Genomic DNA, 14495 nt, shown 5'->3' on the forward strand with positions numbered 1-14495 from the left:
GTGTGGACCCATTCTGTGTTAAGAGCTGGGCTGTAAGCAGATTTTAGATGCGGGATGTTAAAGGTGGTAGTAGCGGCGATGGGGTGGTGGCAAACAAAATTGGTGCTGTGGTGGCAGGTAGTAGTGGTGATGTGGTAGTGGGAAATAGCATTGGAGGACCCTATTTGTTTTAGAGCTATCAAAAAGTTGGGAGAGATTTGGAGAAATTGTTGGAGACTAGTTTTTTCGTTTTCTCCAAGAATTTTAAGTTACAGTTAGGTCGGAGTAAACTGAGCCTAACAAAATGTGGGCACGACTGATTACGTTTGTGGCTTCACCGCGATTGCCGCCACCGTGCGGAAGCGGCCATGATTAATTGGCAGTACTCTAGCCAGCGAACGGATGGCAAAATGTCCACAGCGGAAACTGTTATTGCATCACGCGTTGAGATTTAAGTATAATCAAGCTACGTTGACCTCGGTTGCAACACAACTACCTAAATCTTAGCTCATGTATCCCTTCGGAGTGCAGGGGTCGGTCCTATAGGAAACAAAGGGTGCTTGGTTTCTACATACTAATTTATAGCTCTCTATTTTAATTCATTTTAGTCTCTAAATTGTTAAATATGGAAATTAAAATAAAATTTTAATTTCCACATTTAAACAAATTAGAAACTAAAATAGAATAAAATATAGAAACTAAAAATTAGTCTTTAAAAATTAAACACCCCTCAATTTCGGCGACAAGGGACCACCCCGAAACGAAAAACAAAACTAGGCGCGGGGCTATAAGACACTCTCTGGTGGGGTCTCGAACGGTACAAATTAGTCAACCAACCAAAATGGCTATCTAACACAGTTATTATGTCTCCATTTCCTCTTCCTCATGACCATATATAATATATATTATTGTTAAATAAACGGGCAAAGAGCTGCCACAAGGAAGGCGACGACCTAATACTATGCCAACCTGGGCAACCAGCGTCAAGAAGTATATACCCAGGGCCAGACCTGCCCAACTTGTCTCACCTGAAACATACTACACAAATACCTCTGGTTTGTACAACTACGAAGGTGCTCGCCAAATAGTAGAAGGGCACCAGACCTGAATAAATGCAAGTCCACAACCAGGTCTCTTCAGATGTAGCCATGTTGTCGAGGTGCATGCATGATGCCGGTGTAGGGCAGGGTACTTCACGAAAACAACAGGGCAGATTATGGCGCCATAGGGTCGCCAGCTGAACCAGTGCGCATGTGTGTGTCGGTCCCGTTAGCTTCCATTGAGGCGTCCATATCTGCTGTATCTGAGATTGTAGAGGATCCAAATAAGATAAAGACAAGACCAGAGAACCAAACGAGGTTTTATGAACTGGCCAAAAAATCAAATACTCTACCAGATGGGGAGCCAGCAGAGTGCCTTGTAAATGAGGAACTTCTCTGAAGATCTGCATGCATATATGTTTCACAGGTAAGAAACAAAGCTAATGAATGAGCCATAACTATTTCCCATATTTCATATACCCACTGCAGAGAATAGAAAATGTGGATCTGAAAAGGACTCAGTATTCAGAATATTATGGCAACTACTGCCTGAGATGAGGGGATCGGAATCAGAGTTGTAAGAATAAGCAAGATAATCTTTAGCGTCAATCTAACTTTTTTTCTTGAACACAGAGGGAAGATGTGTATAATTATTATCAAAAGGAAAAAAAGGTAAGAATCCATACAACATCCATTCTAACACTCCCAAAAAGAGGCCCTACAGGTCTCTTACTCTAGTACAGAAATAGATCACCTGTTACGACAACACAGAAAGGAAAAAATGTATTTAATTGGGGGGCCACATAAATTAATTCCTAGCACTGTTATAAAGGCAGCAGGATTATAAGTACATGTTAACTCTAAGGAGGTGTTTGAATGCACTAGAGCCAATAGTTAGTGGCTAAAATTAGTTGAGACATCCAAACACTCTAGCTAATAGTTTAGCTATTAACTATTTTTGATAAATTAGTTAATAGTTAGGTAGTTATTTGTTACTTTGTTAGCTAGCTAATTACACTAACAATTTTTAGCCAACTAACTGTTAGTTCTAGTGCATTCAAACACCACCTAAGAAGTGGAACTATCTTTCCGCAAATTGTGTCAACAAAATGGTTTCAGACACATAATTTGCAAAGCTAGCGCCCTATTAAAAGACTGGGGTGTTGGTGTGTCGTATGTGTCTGTGCGGTGTGTGTTTTGTAAGGGTGAGTGTGTGTTTGTGTTGTGTGTGTTCTGTTTGTCCCGGGCCACAGGCCCTTTTTCTCTCTACTTTAATTTAAGGGAAATTTGGATCCATACCATTAAAAGATCACCACTTTTGATCCATACCATTACTATCTCACTTACATGTGGGTCCACATGAGTCAATGACATGTGGGGTCCATGGTATATATCTAAAGTTTGGATCTTTTAATGGTATAGATCCAATTGTTCCATTAATTTAATGATACGCAGCCCTCCTACGTATTCGAGAAAAAAAGCTAGCGCCTAGCGGGCAAATCACAAAAAGACAACCATGTGGTTAAACTGCAATCGAACTAGTTAACACGACATTGTTAGTTGCCACTATATTTTACAAACCTGCAAACTGATGCAAACCTTTCACGGCCTCAAAATTCTTGTATGTATACCCCACAAAGCTAAGATCTTTAGAATTAAGCATCATCTGCAACAACATTCCAAAACAATGATCAACTTCATGGTGAAATAAACAAATAATGGCATGTAGTTTGTTACATTGATGCCTACCTATGGGCATATGAAAGAGATGTAAAAAAAAGAACCACCCTAGAAGTTTCAACCACATACAAAAGGAAAGGCTAGCAACTTTATGAATGCATGCAAGTTGCAAAATATTTTTAGGACAATTTGGTTCAACCAACGTTTCTCACTTTATGTAGTTGAAAATCTGCACTAATAACAGTACTCTGAACAGTGGCGAAGCTAGAGTAAATTAGAGGAGGGTGCATAATAACAATTTATAGGTGGTACATATATGATGAAAATTTGGTCCAAACCACTAAATTTCCATATTTTCGCGGGTGCACGCGCACCCCCTAGTTTCTACATAGCTCGGCCCCTGACTCTGAATATGGTTGCTGTGGATCTTTTTTGAGCCTATTTTTTCTCACAAAATACTTAGTACAAAGAACATAATCTTTACTAATATAAAACAAGAGTTTCGTCATGCGTCGTCCCCCTCCCCACGCGCGCATTCCCCACGCTAGCGAAATATCCCTCGAAATATAAAAAAAAGTGCAGTTGGGATTCAAACTGTGGCCTCTAGGAAGAGAGCAATTGCCTCTAACCACTGCAGCTCATGTTGGTTTATGTTGTACAAAGAAACCGTATATTATATAGAGAAAGCGTGGCGATGTATGGGCAACTAACTAGTACTACCTCCGTTCTCGAATATTTGTCGCCCACTAATTTATTTTTGAATTAAACCACGACAAATAAAAAAGAATGGAGGGAGTAGAAGAATACAAGCAGGAACACACTAACAATGTATTCACAGTATCATGATCTTCAATATGACTACAGAACATGAATGCAATAATGAACCCGGTTAAGGTTAGCTCTGTTGAATCTCCTGTTTCAGTACATAGCGCATACCTTCCTTGAAGCCCCAGAACTTGCTCTTGCTGGAGCAGGGTTTAACTGCATAAACGAATCAAATGTGTAATTAGTGCGAATAATAAATGTAAATTAGAATAAACTAAGCAGTATACAGAAAACAAATCAAATACTCCCTTTATTCCAAATTATAAGATGTTTTGGCTTTTCTAGATGCATTGTTTTTACTTTGGATATTCTAGATGCATTGTTTTTACTTTGGCTTTTCTAGATGCATTGTTTTTACTATGTATCTAAACATAATGTATGCCTAAGTGCATAGCAAAAGCTATATATCTAGAAAAGCCAAAACGTATTATAAATTGAAATGAAGTGATACATATTAAAAATTCTAGGGAGCTTGAGAACATATGAAGAATGCTTACATCTGGAAACTTCATGAAATTCTGTGTATCCAGTTCATCATTAACTAGGGGCTTAAATGCTGCCTCCATCTCATACAGCTTGTCCCATTCAACTCCTCGAAACCAAGGATGAGCCTAAGAAAAAGATTAAAAATTATTAAAATAACCTTACCAAATATAAACAAAGCATTGTCATAATAATCCAAAATGAACATCAGTAAGTAATCTTAGTAATGAGACATAAATACTTTTATTTGATCTGCTCCTCCGCTGCCAATTCTGTGATCAACATCACATAATAACCGACAAATGAGATCCTTTGCTTCAAGAGACAATCTTGGATTATCTGGAAAATTCAAATAGCTTCTCCAATGCACAATCTGTAAAGTTATAATGCATAATCAGTGCAAATAATATAAAAATAGTTGTACATGGTGCATCATTGATCAAATATGTAACCATTAATGAGGATTTAAATATATGGATCTAATCGAAGTTGATGAAAGAGATAAGCAGTCCAGGTTTCAAGTTATATCAGCACAGAGGAAGTTAAGAACCAAAACAAAAATAAAGTGTGTTTTAGACCTCTTCATTTATATAGAGAATCTGAGCCTAACCCTTCCAACATTTGGCAAAACAAAGTGAACTTGTGAAAATCCATTTGGTTCCATTTCTGCATACTCTTATTTTTATTTTTTCCAAACATGCCTTGGCGATGCCTTGGCAGTGTTTCATTAAGAAGAATAGAGTTACACAATTCGACTACGAGAGAGCCCTTGCAGCACAGGTTACAAACCACCAAGACAGTGCCAGAAAACCAAAGTAACGTAGAACAGTAAGACCTTGTTCGGTTAGCTCTCAATCCATGTGGATTGAGTGGGATTGGATGGGTTTGAATCCCAAACAAGTCATACTTCTTAAGAATTTTTTCCAATCTCATCCAATCCATGTGTATTGGGAATAACCGAACAAGGCCTAAGGGGGGCCTCAGCCATGGCACCCAACAAATATACTAAGCCTGTGAAAATAAAAGACATTGACACAATGGTTACCTAGAGAGAAACTAAAACTGTGGTGGCTATTAGAATACAAGTTTTTTGCGCACAACTTCCTATCAACTTAAACTTTTGGGTTGAACTGGTTCATGCATGCAACTTAATATGATATCAAAACCACAAATCTCGAGTTTGAATCCTGGCTAGCACAATTAATAAAATAATTGTTGCTTGCTCGTATTCCACGTCTGAGACCTAAGAGAGCCTCGACATGAAGGGAAGTGTTGGAATATAAGTGAATTGCCAATTGTTCACCTCCTCCTATCAAGTTAAACTTTTCGGTTGAACTGGTTGGCAAAAGTATCCACCCAAAGGAGATGGCACGAGCATCCACAAGCATTAGCAACAAATTATCCGTCGAAGGGGAGCCCAATAATCACGGCGGCAAAGCAGACACCTAAAGGACATGGCCTCAGCGGCAAAGCATCCACTAAGATCGAAGCAACACTGACAGCAAAGCAGGGAAGAGACCAATGACGGCCAAGCATCCACCGGGACACATATGGTAGCGGCAAAGCATCTACCACAAAAGCTGAAAGACGGCGACTAAGCATCTACTAAGATGGCCCACAACGACTCTACGCACTATGGCAGGATCAACCATTGCAAACACAAAAGATAAGAACACACACAAGCACAACGGAGAGCTCCAATATGGACCCACGATGCGGCAAACACCACTAACAACAATGACAACCCACCGGGTGACAGAAGAATGCCATAGGGACCAAGGTGCGAGAGCAGAGTGGTGGTTCTGCAATGACACCTCCAGGGAGGAACATGACGCAAGGGCGCCATCGTCACTAGCACTAGCCTAGAAACCACCACACGAAGGCCCTGCCCAAGCCACCTGTAGCTAATCAGGAGTCAAACCCCAGCACCAAATCCACAGGCCAGAGCAGTGGCTGCTGGTCAACAATGGTGGCCACAGCCAATGGGGGAAGGCGTCCCACGACCTCACAGCGTACACGAGAACTTAAATGAACTTAATTGGGTGTTGCTGCCCCGCCGGCCACAAAGAACCAGCCCAAAAAGGGAGGAGTAGCATGACCACAAGAGTGCCCAAACAAAGGTGTAGCTGTCAGACACAAGAGCAGCCCACATCGAGGCATCCACGAACGCACACATGGGAGCAGCAGGGCCATCACCACAGGCCATGCCGGGAAAGAAGGTGGGGGCCTAGGAAGGTAGGGGCACCAGATCCCTGACAACAGTCACTAGATCTGACTAGAAGAGCATGGATCTTGTACCCAAACGACAAACACCACCATCAACAACCATAGGAGAGACACAAAGGTTGGCGAAGAGCTAAGGAAGAAGAGAGGTAGGGGGACCGTAGCAGTAGCCTTTGTGGACACAACGGGTCGAGTTGTGTTCGAGTATAGCAATACCCAACCCGACATTATACCCAAACCTTCTACAAATATTCATACCCACTAATCCAATCGGACAATAATATATACCCGTACCCGCACCCACCGGGTACCCGGTGGATATGCCTGGGTGAGGCAACGTAGAGCTCGGGCGTGCGTTTGTTGGGATCGACAGGCGGTGTTGGGGGATTCGCCGAAGGCCTAGACGGGGTGGAGCTTGAGTGCGTCGATGTCGGGGTTGCGGGCGAATTCGCGAGTCGTCGGAGGCCTGATCGGGACGACGCGGAGCTCGGACGCGTCACATGCGACAAGGCCTGTGCAGGTCGGCGCGATGAAGTGGCGACGTGAGAGCGTGGACAGCTGAGCCCAGACGCATCGCGCGCGGTGAGGCCTGGGCGTCGCAGCACGAGTGCACGACAGAGCAAGCAACATGTCGAGTACTCGAGTGAGAGTGAGAGCACGGACCGTGGAGCGCTTGAGCTGAGATGAAGCGGCGGGTGACGACTAGGGCAGGAAACCGGAATGGATACGCTAGGGTGGGGTGGTGTGGTGTTGTGTTAGGGTTATTTTGGGCAACATGTCTCCATGGGCCTCAATTTCTACTGAATATGGCCCATATAAAGAGGTTAACTGATATATCGGGTATCTATTGCATACCCGTGGGCAAAATATTTTATCCATACCTACCCGATGTGTTTCGGGTATCCGACTCAATAAGACCCGTGGGTGAGCTTTTCTACCCGTATCCATATCCACCGGGTAGAAAACCCACGGGTATCCATACCCATGGGTCCAACTGCCATCCCTAATGCCATAGTGACCAAGGCGCGAGAGCAGAGTGGTGGTTCTGCAATGACACCTCCAGGGAGGAACATGATGCAAGGGCACCATCACTAGCACTCGCCTAGAAACCACCACATACGAAGGCCCTGCCCAAGCCACCTGTAGCCAATCAGGAGTCAAACCCCAGCACCAAATCCACAGGCCAGAGCAGTGGCTGCTGGTCAACAATGGTGGCCACAACCAATGGTGGAAGGCGTGAGGCGTCCCACGGCCTCACAGCGTACGCGATAACTTGAATGGGTGTTGCTGCCCCTCCGGCCACAAAAAACCAGCCCGAAAAGGGAGGAGTCGCATGACCGCCAGAGTGCCCAAACAAAGGTGTAGCTGTCAGACACGAGAGCAGCCCACACCGAGTCATCCGCGAACGCGCACATGAGAGCAGCAGGGCCATCACCACAGGCCATGCCGAGAAAGAAGGTGGGGGCCTAGGAAGGTAGGGGCACCAGATCCCTGACAGTAGTCACTAGATCTGACTTGGAGGAGCATGGATCTTGTATCCAAACGACAAACACCACCATCAGCCGCCATAGGAGAGACACAGGTTGGCGAAGAGCTGAGGAAGAAGAGAGGGAGGGGGCCGCAGCAGTAGCCTTTGTGGACAACACCGTTAGCCGGCACTGCCACTCGTCGGCGAGCAGCAGCAGTGGTTGGATGGGCCTGGCTGGGGACCATCGGTGATGGTGGCCAACCCCCCCCCCCCCCTCCACCCCGAGACGACATAGGGTTCCTCACGCGTGCGAGTTCTTTAGGTACTCGTTTTTATTTTATTTCCCACAATAACAGATTAGAGTGGCCTGAGCATGAAATAAACTTGCTTACATAAAAATTGCATGAAAAAGTTCAGTAAGGCCAAAAGGTGAAAGTAATTATAAGATATGAACTTAGCTGCAATAGCAATTAAAATAATCTAACCATACTATTACAGTGTGATAATATGCACCATGGAAAGATGAACCGTTCAGTGGCCAAGACTTAAACCTTTTGGCATGTAACTAGTGGATCATCTGAATAAAATGGTGGATAACCAACAAGCATTTCATACATGATTGCACCAAGAGACCACCTGTATACAATGATGAAATAAACAATAACATTACAGTGGTTCAAATAAGAGATCAGGTTTTGGAAGATGAAGAGATAACAAGCATGTTAACTTCTTAACGTACCAGTCACACTCTAGTCCATATCCCTTCTTTAGTAGAACCTCTGGAGCAATATAATCAGGTGTCCCGACTGTTGAAAATGCCTGGAAAACATTTATTTAGCATGTTAAGAAAAACACAATGACAATAAATTACCTTTGAGAGTTCATGATCATGAGAATTAGTGTTACTACAGAGACACCAAATAGGCAAACATGTGTACCAATTTTCTCCTGTTGTTCTGCCAATGCTGAAGCTGTTCATTTGGACTTCTCCACCTCCTACCATTTGCAGTATCAGAGAGAGAATGATCGATGTCCATAGACTCCCTAAGGTTTTCATCAGTCATTGGTTCATTTTCATTCAGTGTTGACAACTTCGAACAATCAATTGGCTTACACAATCCAAAATCTGACAATTTCATATGACCATTCTTGTCTAGAAGTAGGTTGTCAGGCTTAATATCTCTACAACATTGATTAACAATAACAGTAAGCAAATAACTGTAGAGAGATAGAATTGGGAAGACACCACACCCAATGAGGGGGGGTGATCTCACATGCTGCATAACACATAAATCAGATTCATAAACATGTAACCTGTGAATGTAGTTATGTTTATGAATGGATTCAATGGCAAGAATAGTCTCAGCAATGTAGAATCGAGCCACATTTTCAGTCAGAGTATCCTCTCTCATCAGGAGGGTCATCATGTCACCTCCAGGAAGATACTCCATGATAAGATAGAGGTACTCAGCATCTTGGAAAGAATAATATAGCTTCACAATGCAGTGGCTACCAACTTCCGCCAGTAAGTTTCTTTCAGCTCTAACATGCTCCACCTAATTAGAAACTCAACAATATTACCTCCAAATGAAAAGAAATAAAAAATAAACATACTAGTGCTTCCTCTGCCCCTTTTATAAGGCAAATTTTGACTTGGCGCAGACTTTTAAACTGTAATTTACAAAAAAAAACATTCCATATAATATTCTTACCAATTACAAAACCATGACAGTAGGAATGTATGTTGAAATTCGAATCTAGTGATAACGCTTTAGTATACAAAGTGGAGGAAAGACCGCCCCCACGGTATTTCACTAAGAAGAGCTCATCCAGAGTCCGAACGAGAAAAGCCACGAAAGCTAGCCCCCTCATACATTGGGATGCCACACCCTATGGTTCTGGCCTTGACCCATGCTTTGAGGTCCAACCCATACGACCAACCCTTACACGAGGGCCTGCCCCACCATAGGTCGGTTCACCCATGCCGACCAAGCGAACTAGTGAGTTCCGTATAATATTCTTACCAATTACAAAACCATGACAATAGGAATGTATGTTGAAATTCGAATCTAGTGATAACGCTTTAGTATACAAAGTGGAGGAAAGACCGCCCCCACGGTATTTCACTAAGAAGAGCTCATCCAGAGCCCGGACGAGAAAAGCCACAAAAGTTAGCCCCCTCATACATTGGGATGCCGCGCCCTATGGTTCTGGCCTTGACCCATGCTTTGAGGTCCAACCCATACGACCAACCCTTACACGAGGGCCTGCCCACCATAGGTCGATTCACCCATGCCGACCAAGCGAACTAGTGAGTGACTTTTTTTAACCTCAAACTGAAATTCGCTCACACGGGGAGTCGAACCCAAGACCTTAGGAGTGCTACTCAGACCGTCTAACCAACTCAACTAGAGGCCCTTTTGCGATACCGCTTTAGTATCACTAAAATCATATGAACTTAGGCTAATTGTTTGTCAGGAAGTCATAAAGTTCAAACCTTGATACGCACCCACCTAGGGATGGCAATGGAGTGGGACAAGGCCAGGGACCAGCCACCTGCCCCGTTCCCCGAAACCCATTCCCATGTCCCTGCCCAGATTAGCTTAATGGGGACAAACTCATCGCCATCCCCGTCCCTACGGATCTCTGTTTCTCGTTTGCGGCCCCGCATGATAACAATTACACATATATCAATTATTAAAAGACAACAGAACAAAAATAAATCTAAAACAACTAACAACCTTATAATATAAATCATAACTTAGAAGTCAGAATTATTTCTACATAGTAATAGTCTCACACTCTCACAAATCACATAATACAAAAACAAACAATCACTAGAATTTCTTATCGGGTCCCTAGTGAAGCCCCACAAGGATAGTTTCTTCCCCGTCCCCTCCCCGTTAGCCCCACGAGGGAGAAACCATCCTCGTACTTGCATCGAATGGGTCGGATCGCCGCGGGGCCCTGTCCCCATAGGAAATTTTGCCATCCCTACACCCACCCTAATTGTTTTTTTTTCTCGAACGCACAAGAGGCATGCACATCATTTCATTAAGAGAAGAAAAAAGATCCATAAAGGATCAATACAGGGGACACAAAAAGCCCCCAATACGGCGACCGAAAACAAAGAAACAAAAAATACAACCATGGGGAAAAACCAGGAACTACTCTGATCTAAAGACCTGGGATTGGGGTTGTTAGGAGGTCTAGGTTTTTAGCGCCCCCCCCCCCCAACACCCACAGATCCCTCTCCTCCTCGGTCCTCTTGATGGCTACATTAAGACAAAGAGAAAGACCGTCAAAGACACAGGCATTTCGGTGGTTCCACAAGATCCAAAGGCCGAGACTGATAAGCGAGTTTAGGCCTTTTCTGGCTATTCCTTGCAGCTGATCACTGCATCTTTTCCACGAAAGCATGGTATTCTCTTCATGCACTTGAGGAGTGAAATCCTGGAGGTTAACCTGTCCTAGCAACCTGAACCGGTAGCTTCTTGCAAACACACAACCCACAAGATGATGGCCAATGGTTTCTATTTCCTGGTAAGATAGAGGACACTGATCTGGGTGATCTAGCCAACGTAGATCTGGGTGATAATTTCCCTCGTAATTATCACATATGTTTTTTTCTTGGAAACGCATTACAATTATTTTTATTACCAATATATGCATTAACAAAGAAAAGAAAAGCCATAATAAATGTGCAGTTTTCTTTGTCTTACCTGACCCCTCACAAGCATATCAGTTTTCTTCAGCTTTTTCATGGCATAAATGTTACCAGTGGATTTTTCCCGACATAGTTGAACCTGTTAGAATAGCAAAAAAATAAGCTATTAACTCAAGGTATACAATTCAGATGGTAGAAAACAGCACTTATATTGTAAAGACCAGGCATTCCAGAGATGATATAGGTCTTGTTACATGTATCTGAGTAGCACAACTGCATATAATGGTTACCCTGTTTAACTTGTTCATTTGGCTATTGAGCAAAAAAAATTTAGTATAATAAGAAGAAAAGATGAAACTACAGAAGAATAAATCATTAAAATGATTGCAGAATTGGAACTACGAACCTGTCCATAAGCACCTTTTCCAATGATAGTGAGCAGATCAAAGTCATCCACACAAATTCTGTGTCTTTTAAGTCTCATGTATTCAGTCTCCTTTCTCTCCAAATCCTTTATTAAGTTTATCTGCTCCTCCCTCGGAACTTGTGAAGAAGCTAGCTGTTGTTCCAAAATCAAGCGCCTGACACAGATAACATAATATGGCCCATGTTCAATAAGTACAGAGATAATCAGTATGTGACCAAAAGGTAACAAATGGTACATGGTCTGGAAACACCGAAATGATTGTGTGTTATAGAATTTGACGCTGAGTCTTCAGACTGTGCTTAGGGCAGTAAACGTCAAGACGCTAATTAGAGGTTTAGCATTTCAGCATGCTGAACTTGGAACTTGGATTAAAACTACGTTTAAATGACGTTTAAACTACGTTCAATGTTGCTCAGCAGGGCATTAAGTATAGAAGCTTGACTTGCTAGAATCAATGTTGCCTCACTGAGATGCTAATCCTAATCCTTATTCAGTATGAGTCCAGCTGAACGCACATGCAGACCTATCCTCATTATCATGCCCAAAGACAATTGTCAGCATGCGACCAAAAGGTACGCCGTGAGAACACACATCAAGGAGCTCATGTCCCCCCTCCCTAAAAAGGTGAGGAAGAGATCATAAGTGCAAACCTTGTTTCTTTGCATGCCCCCACTAACAGCCTGCAACTTTATTCCAATAATGGCAAGCCCTCTAAAAACTGGCAACAATTTCTAGCCAAGTCAAGCTCAAGAATTTGGACTCCACAAAGCTATAGTTGGTATACCTCTGCCACAACAATGAGCAACAGCACCCAATACCAAATTCCCATGCAATCATGCTCCAAAGCTCAGCACTAGTACAACCTACAGCCACATTCAGTGGCGTATCTAGAGGGTGGACAGGGTGGGTCCTGGCCCACCCTCTGATTTTGACTCTACTAAAGTACCCCCTCCGTTCTTTTTTATTTGTAGTGGTTTAGTTCAAAAGTGAACTAGCGGGCGACAAATATTCGAGAACGGAGATAGTATATAGTTTTTTGATTTATTTATTTCTTTTGATTCTTATATGTTGTAGGATTTAAAATGTAAACTCATCTATGTAATTTGATTTTCATAAGATTGGACCACCCTAACTTTAAATCTTAGATTCGCCACTGGCCACATTCCCCATCCAACCACCCTGAAACACTAGCCCTGATTCAGTAACCGTCCAGCAGAATGTGCACAAAGACCTATCCACATTATCATGTCCATCGCCAACATGCGACCAAATGGTAACGCATAGCACGTGAGAGCACAATCAACCGCCACGTGTGCCCTCTCCCTAAAAAGCGACAAAGTGAACATAAGCACAAGCATTGTTTCTTTGCATGAACGACTAACCGCTGGTAGCTTTATTCCAATTATGGCAAGCCCTACAACGGTCGCCATTTTGTTCTAGCCAGTCAAGCTCAAGCAATTCAGACTTCAAAGTCACAATTCGCTTTATCTCGGACACAGCAATGTGCAACAACTCAATCCACTGCAAAATTGCCACCCAAGAGGCAGCAATGAGCAACACCTCCATCCACTGCAAAATTGCCACCCAACATCGCCCCGAAGCTCAGCTCTAGTAGGACCTACAGCCACATTTGACAATCAACTGCCCTGATATGCTAATCCGATTCAGTATGCATGAGAAGTGCAGCCCAAACCCTCACACCCACCCCACAGGAGAGCATAAGCATACAGGCTACCTCCAATCGCCTGGTTGCAGGTCGGACACCTCGATCAGTCGCCCTCACGTGAGATTTAGCTAGCTAAATCGCAGGCCGCTCAAGCACTAACCAAATCGCAGGCAAGCACTGCTAGCTCCGAGACCAATTAAAAAAAAAATTGGAAGCAGGCACGGGTTCCCCGTACCTCTCCTTGCGCTCTTGGAGGTTCTTCATCTGCGCGCGGTAGTGGTCCTCGATGAACTTCTTCGCGGCCGCCACGCGCTCCATGGTCTTGGTGGAGCCAACTGCCACCTCGTGCTGCTCCGCCACCTCCTGCCCTTCCTCCGCGACCGCCTCCAGTGGCCGGGCCCGCGCCGCCGCCGCTGAGACTGCGGCCGGTGACTCCTCCGCCATCTCGCTCTCCATGCCGACGACGCCCACGCCCCTTATCGCTTGAGAGTCGGCTCTCGCCGGGGTGAGCTCGAACTGTTTCTCTCTCGCTCGCTCTCGTTTGTCTCGCCTCTATTTTCCTTTTCGGTCTGTGATGAGCACTTTCTTCGTGTGCGGCCGTTTATAAACGCCTGATTTTTTTTGCGCGCACCGTAGTTAGAGTAAGCTAATCATGCTGTAAATGAGGGATTAGATGGCTGGTGACAGCTGTTTAGAGGTTTTGCTTTGCTTCGGAAACAGGTGTTGCGGCGCGAAAGCTGGACGCAACAGCCGATCCCGCGCGAGCTTTTCTCGTTCCGTTCCGCCAGGCATTCGTGACTATCTGATCTGACGTGCTCCATGTGAGTGCATGACGTCAGTGAGCCCGATCCAGAAGATGCACTGCGGCACAGTAGTATAGGCGAGATACTTTCCTGGTCTGGCCATGGCTATTTCCCGTCCTTTTTTCATGCCATGCTGGCCATGGCTATTTCTTTTGAGTCCAATCCAATCCAGAAGGTGATACAACTATACAAGTATACAACTGCTAGGCAAGTAAGCCACTTAGCCAAGTTTGT

General features: G+C 43.9%; 1 protein-coding gene across 1 annotated transcript; it reads right to left on the bottom strand.

Moving 5' to 3' along the window:
* Positions 1–782: 782 nt before the first annotated feature.
* LOC100279227 (Putative AGC protein kinase family protein) lies at positions 783–14179 on the bottom strand. Its single transcript, XM_008657971.4, has 13 exons — positions 13694–14179; positions 11772–11946; positions 11421–11504; positions 9013–9254; positions 8637–8880; positions 8438–8517; positions 8250–8334; positions 4249–4380; positions 4022–4135; positions 3636–3680; positions 2601–2685; positions 1373–1423; positions 783–1282 (listed from the first exon to the last, which is right to left on the bottom strand). Exons 1-13 carry the CDS (start codon positions 13912–13914, stop codon positions 1194–1196), a joined length of 1647 nt encoding a protein of 548 aa, XP_008656193.1. The 5' UTR covers positions 13915–14179; the 3' UTR covers positions 783–1193.
* Between the last annotated feature and the right edge of the window lie 316 nt (positions 14180–14495).

This window comes from Zea mays, chromosome 8, assembly GCF_902167145.1.
Source record: "Zea mays cultivar B73 chromosome 8, Zm-B73-REFERENCE-NAM-5.0, whole genome shotgun sequence".
NCBI classification, from domain to species: Eukaryota; Viridiplantae; Streptophyta; class Magnoliopsida; order Poales; family Poaceae; genus Zea; species Zea mays.

Bases quoted from the DNA above. Each gene is read 5' to 3' on its own strand.
- LOC100279227 (XM_008657971.4), bottom strand. From the start codon at position 13,914: ATGGAGAGCGAGATGGCGGAGGAGTCACCGGCCGCAGTCTCAGCGGCG. The intron at 4,381-8,249 runs GTTTAAGTCTTG...ATAACTTTACAG, and splicing joins CACTAGTTACATGCCAAAAG to ATTGTGCATTGGAGAAGCTA. The intron at 2,686-3,635 runs GTATGCGCTATG...ATGTTGTTGCAG, and splicing joins GTTCTGGGGCTTCAAGGAAG to ATGATGCTTAATTCTAAAGA.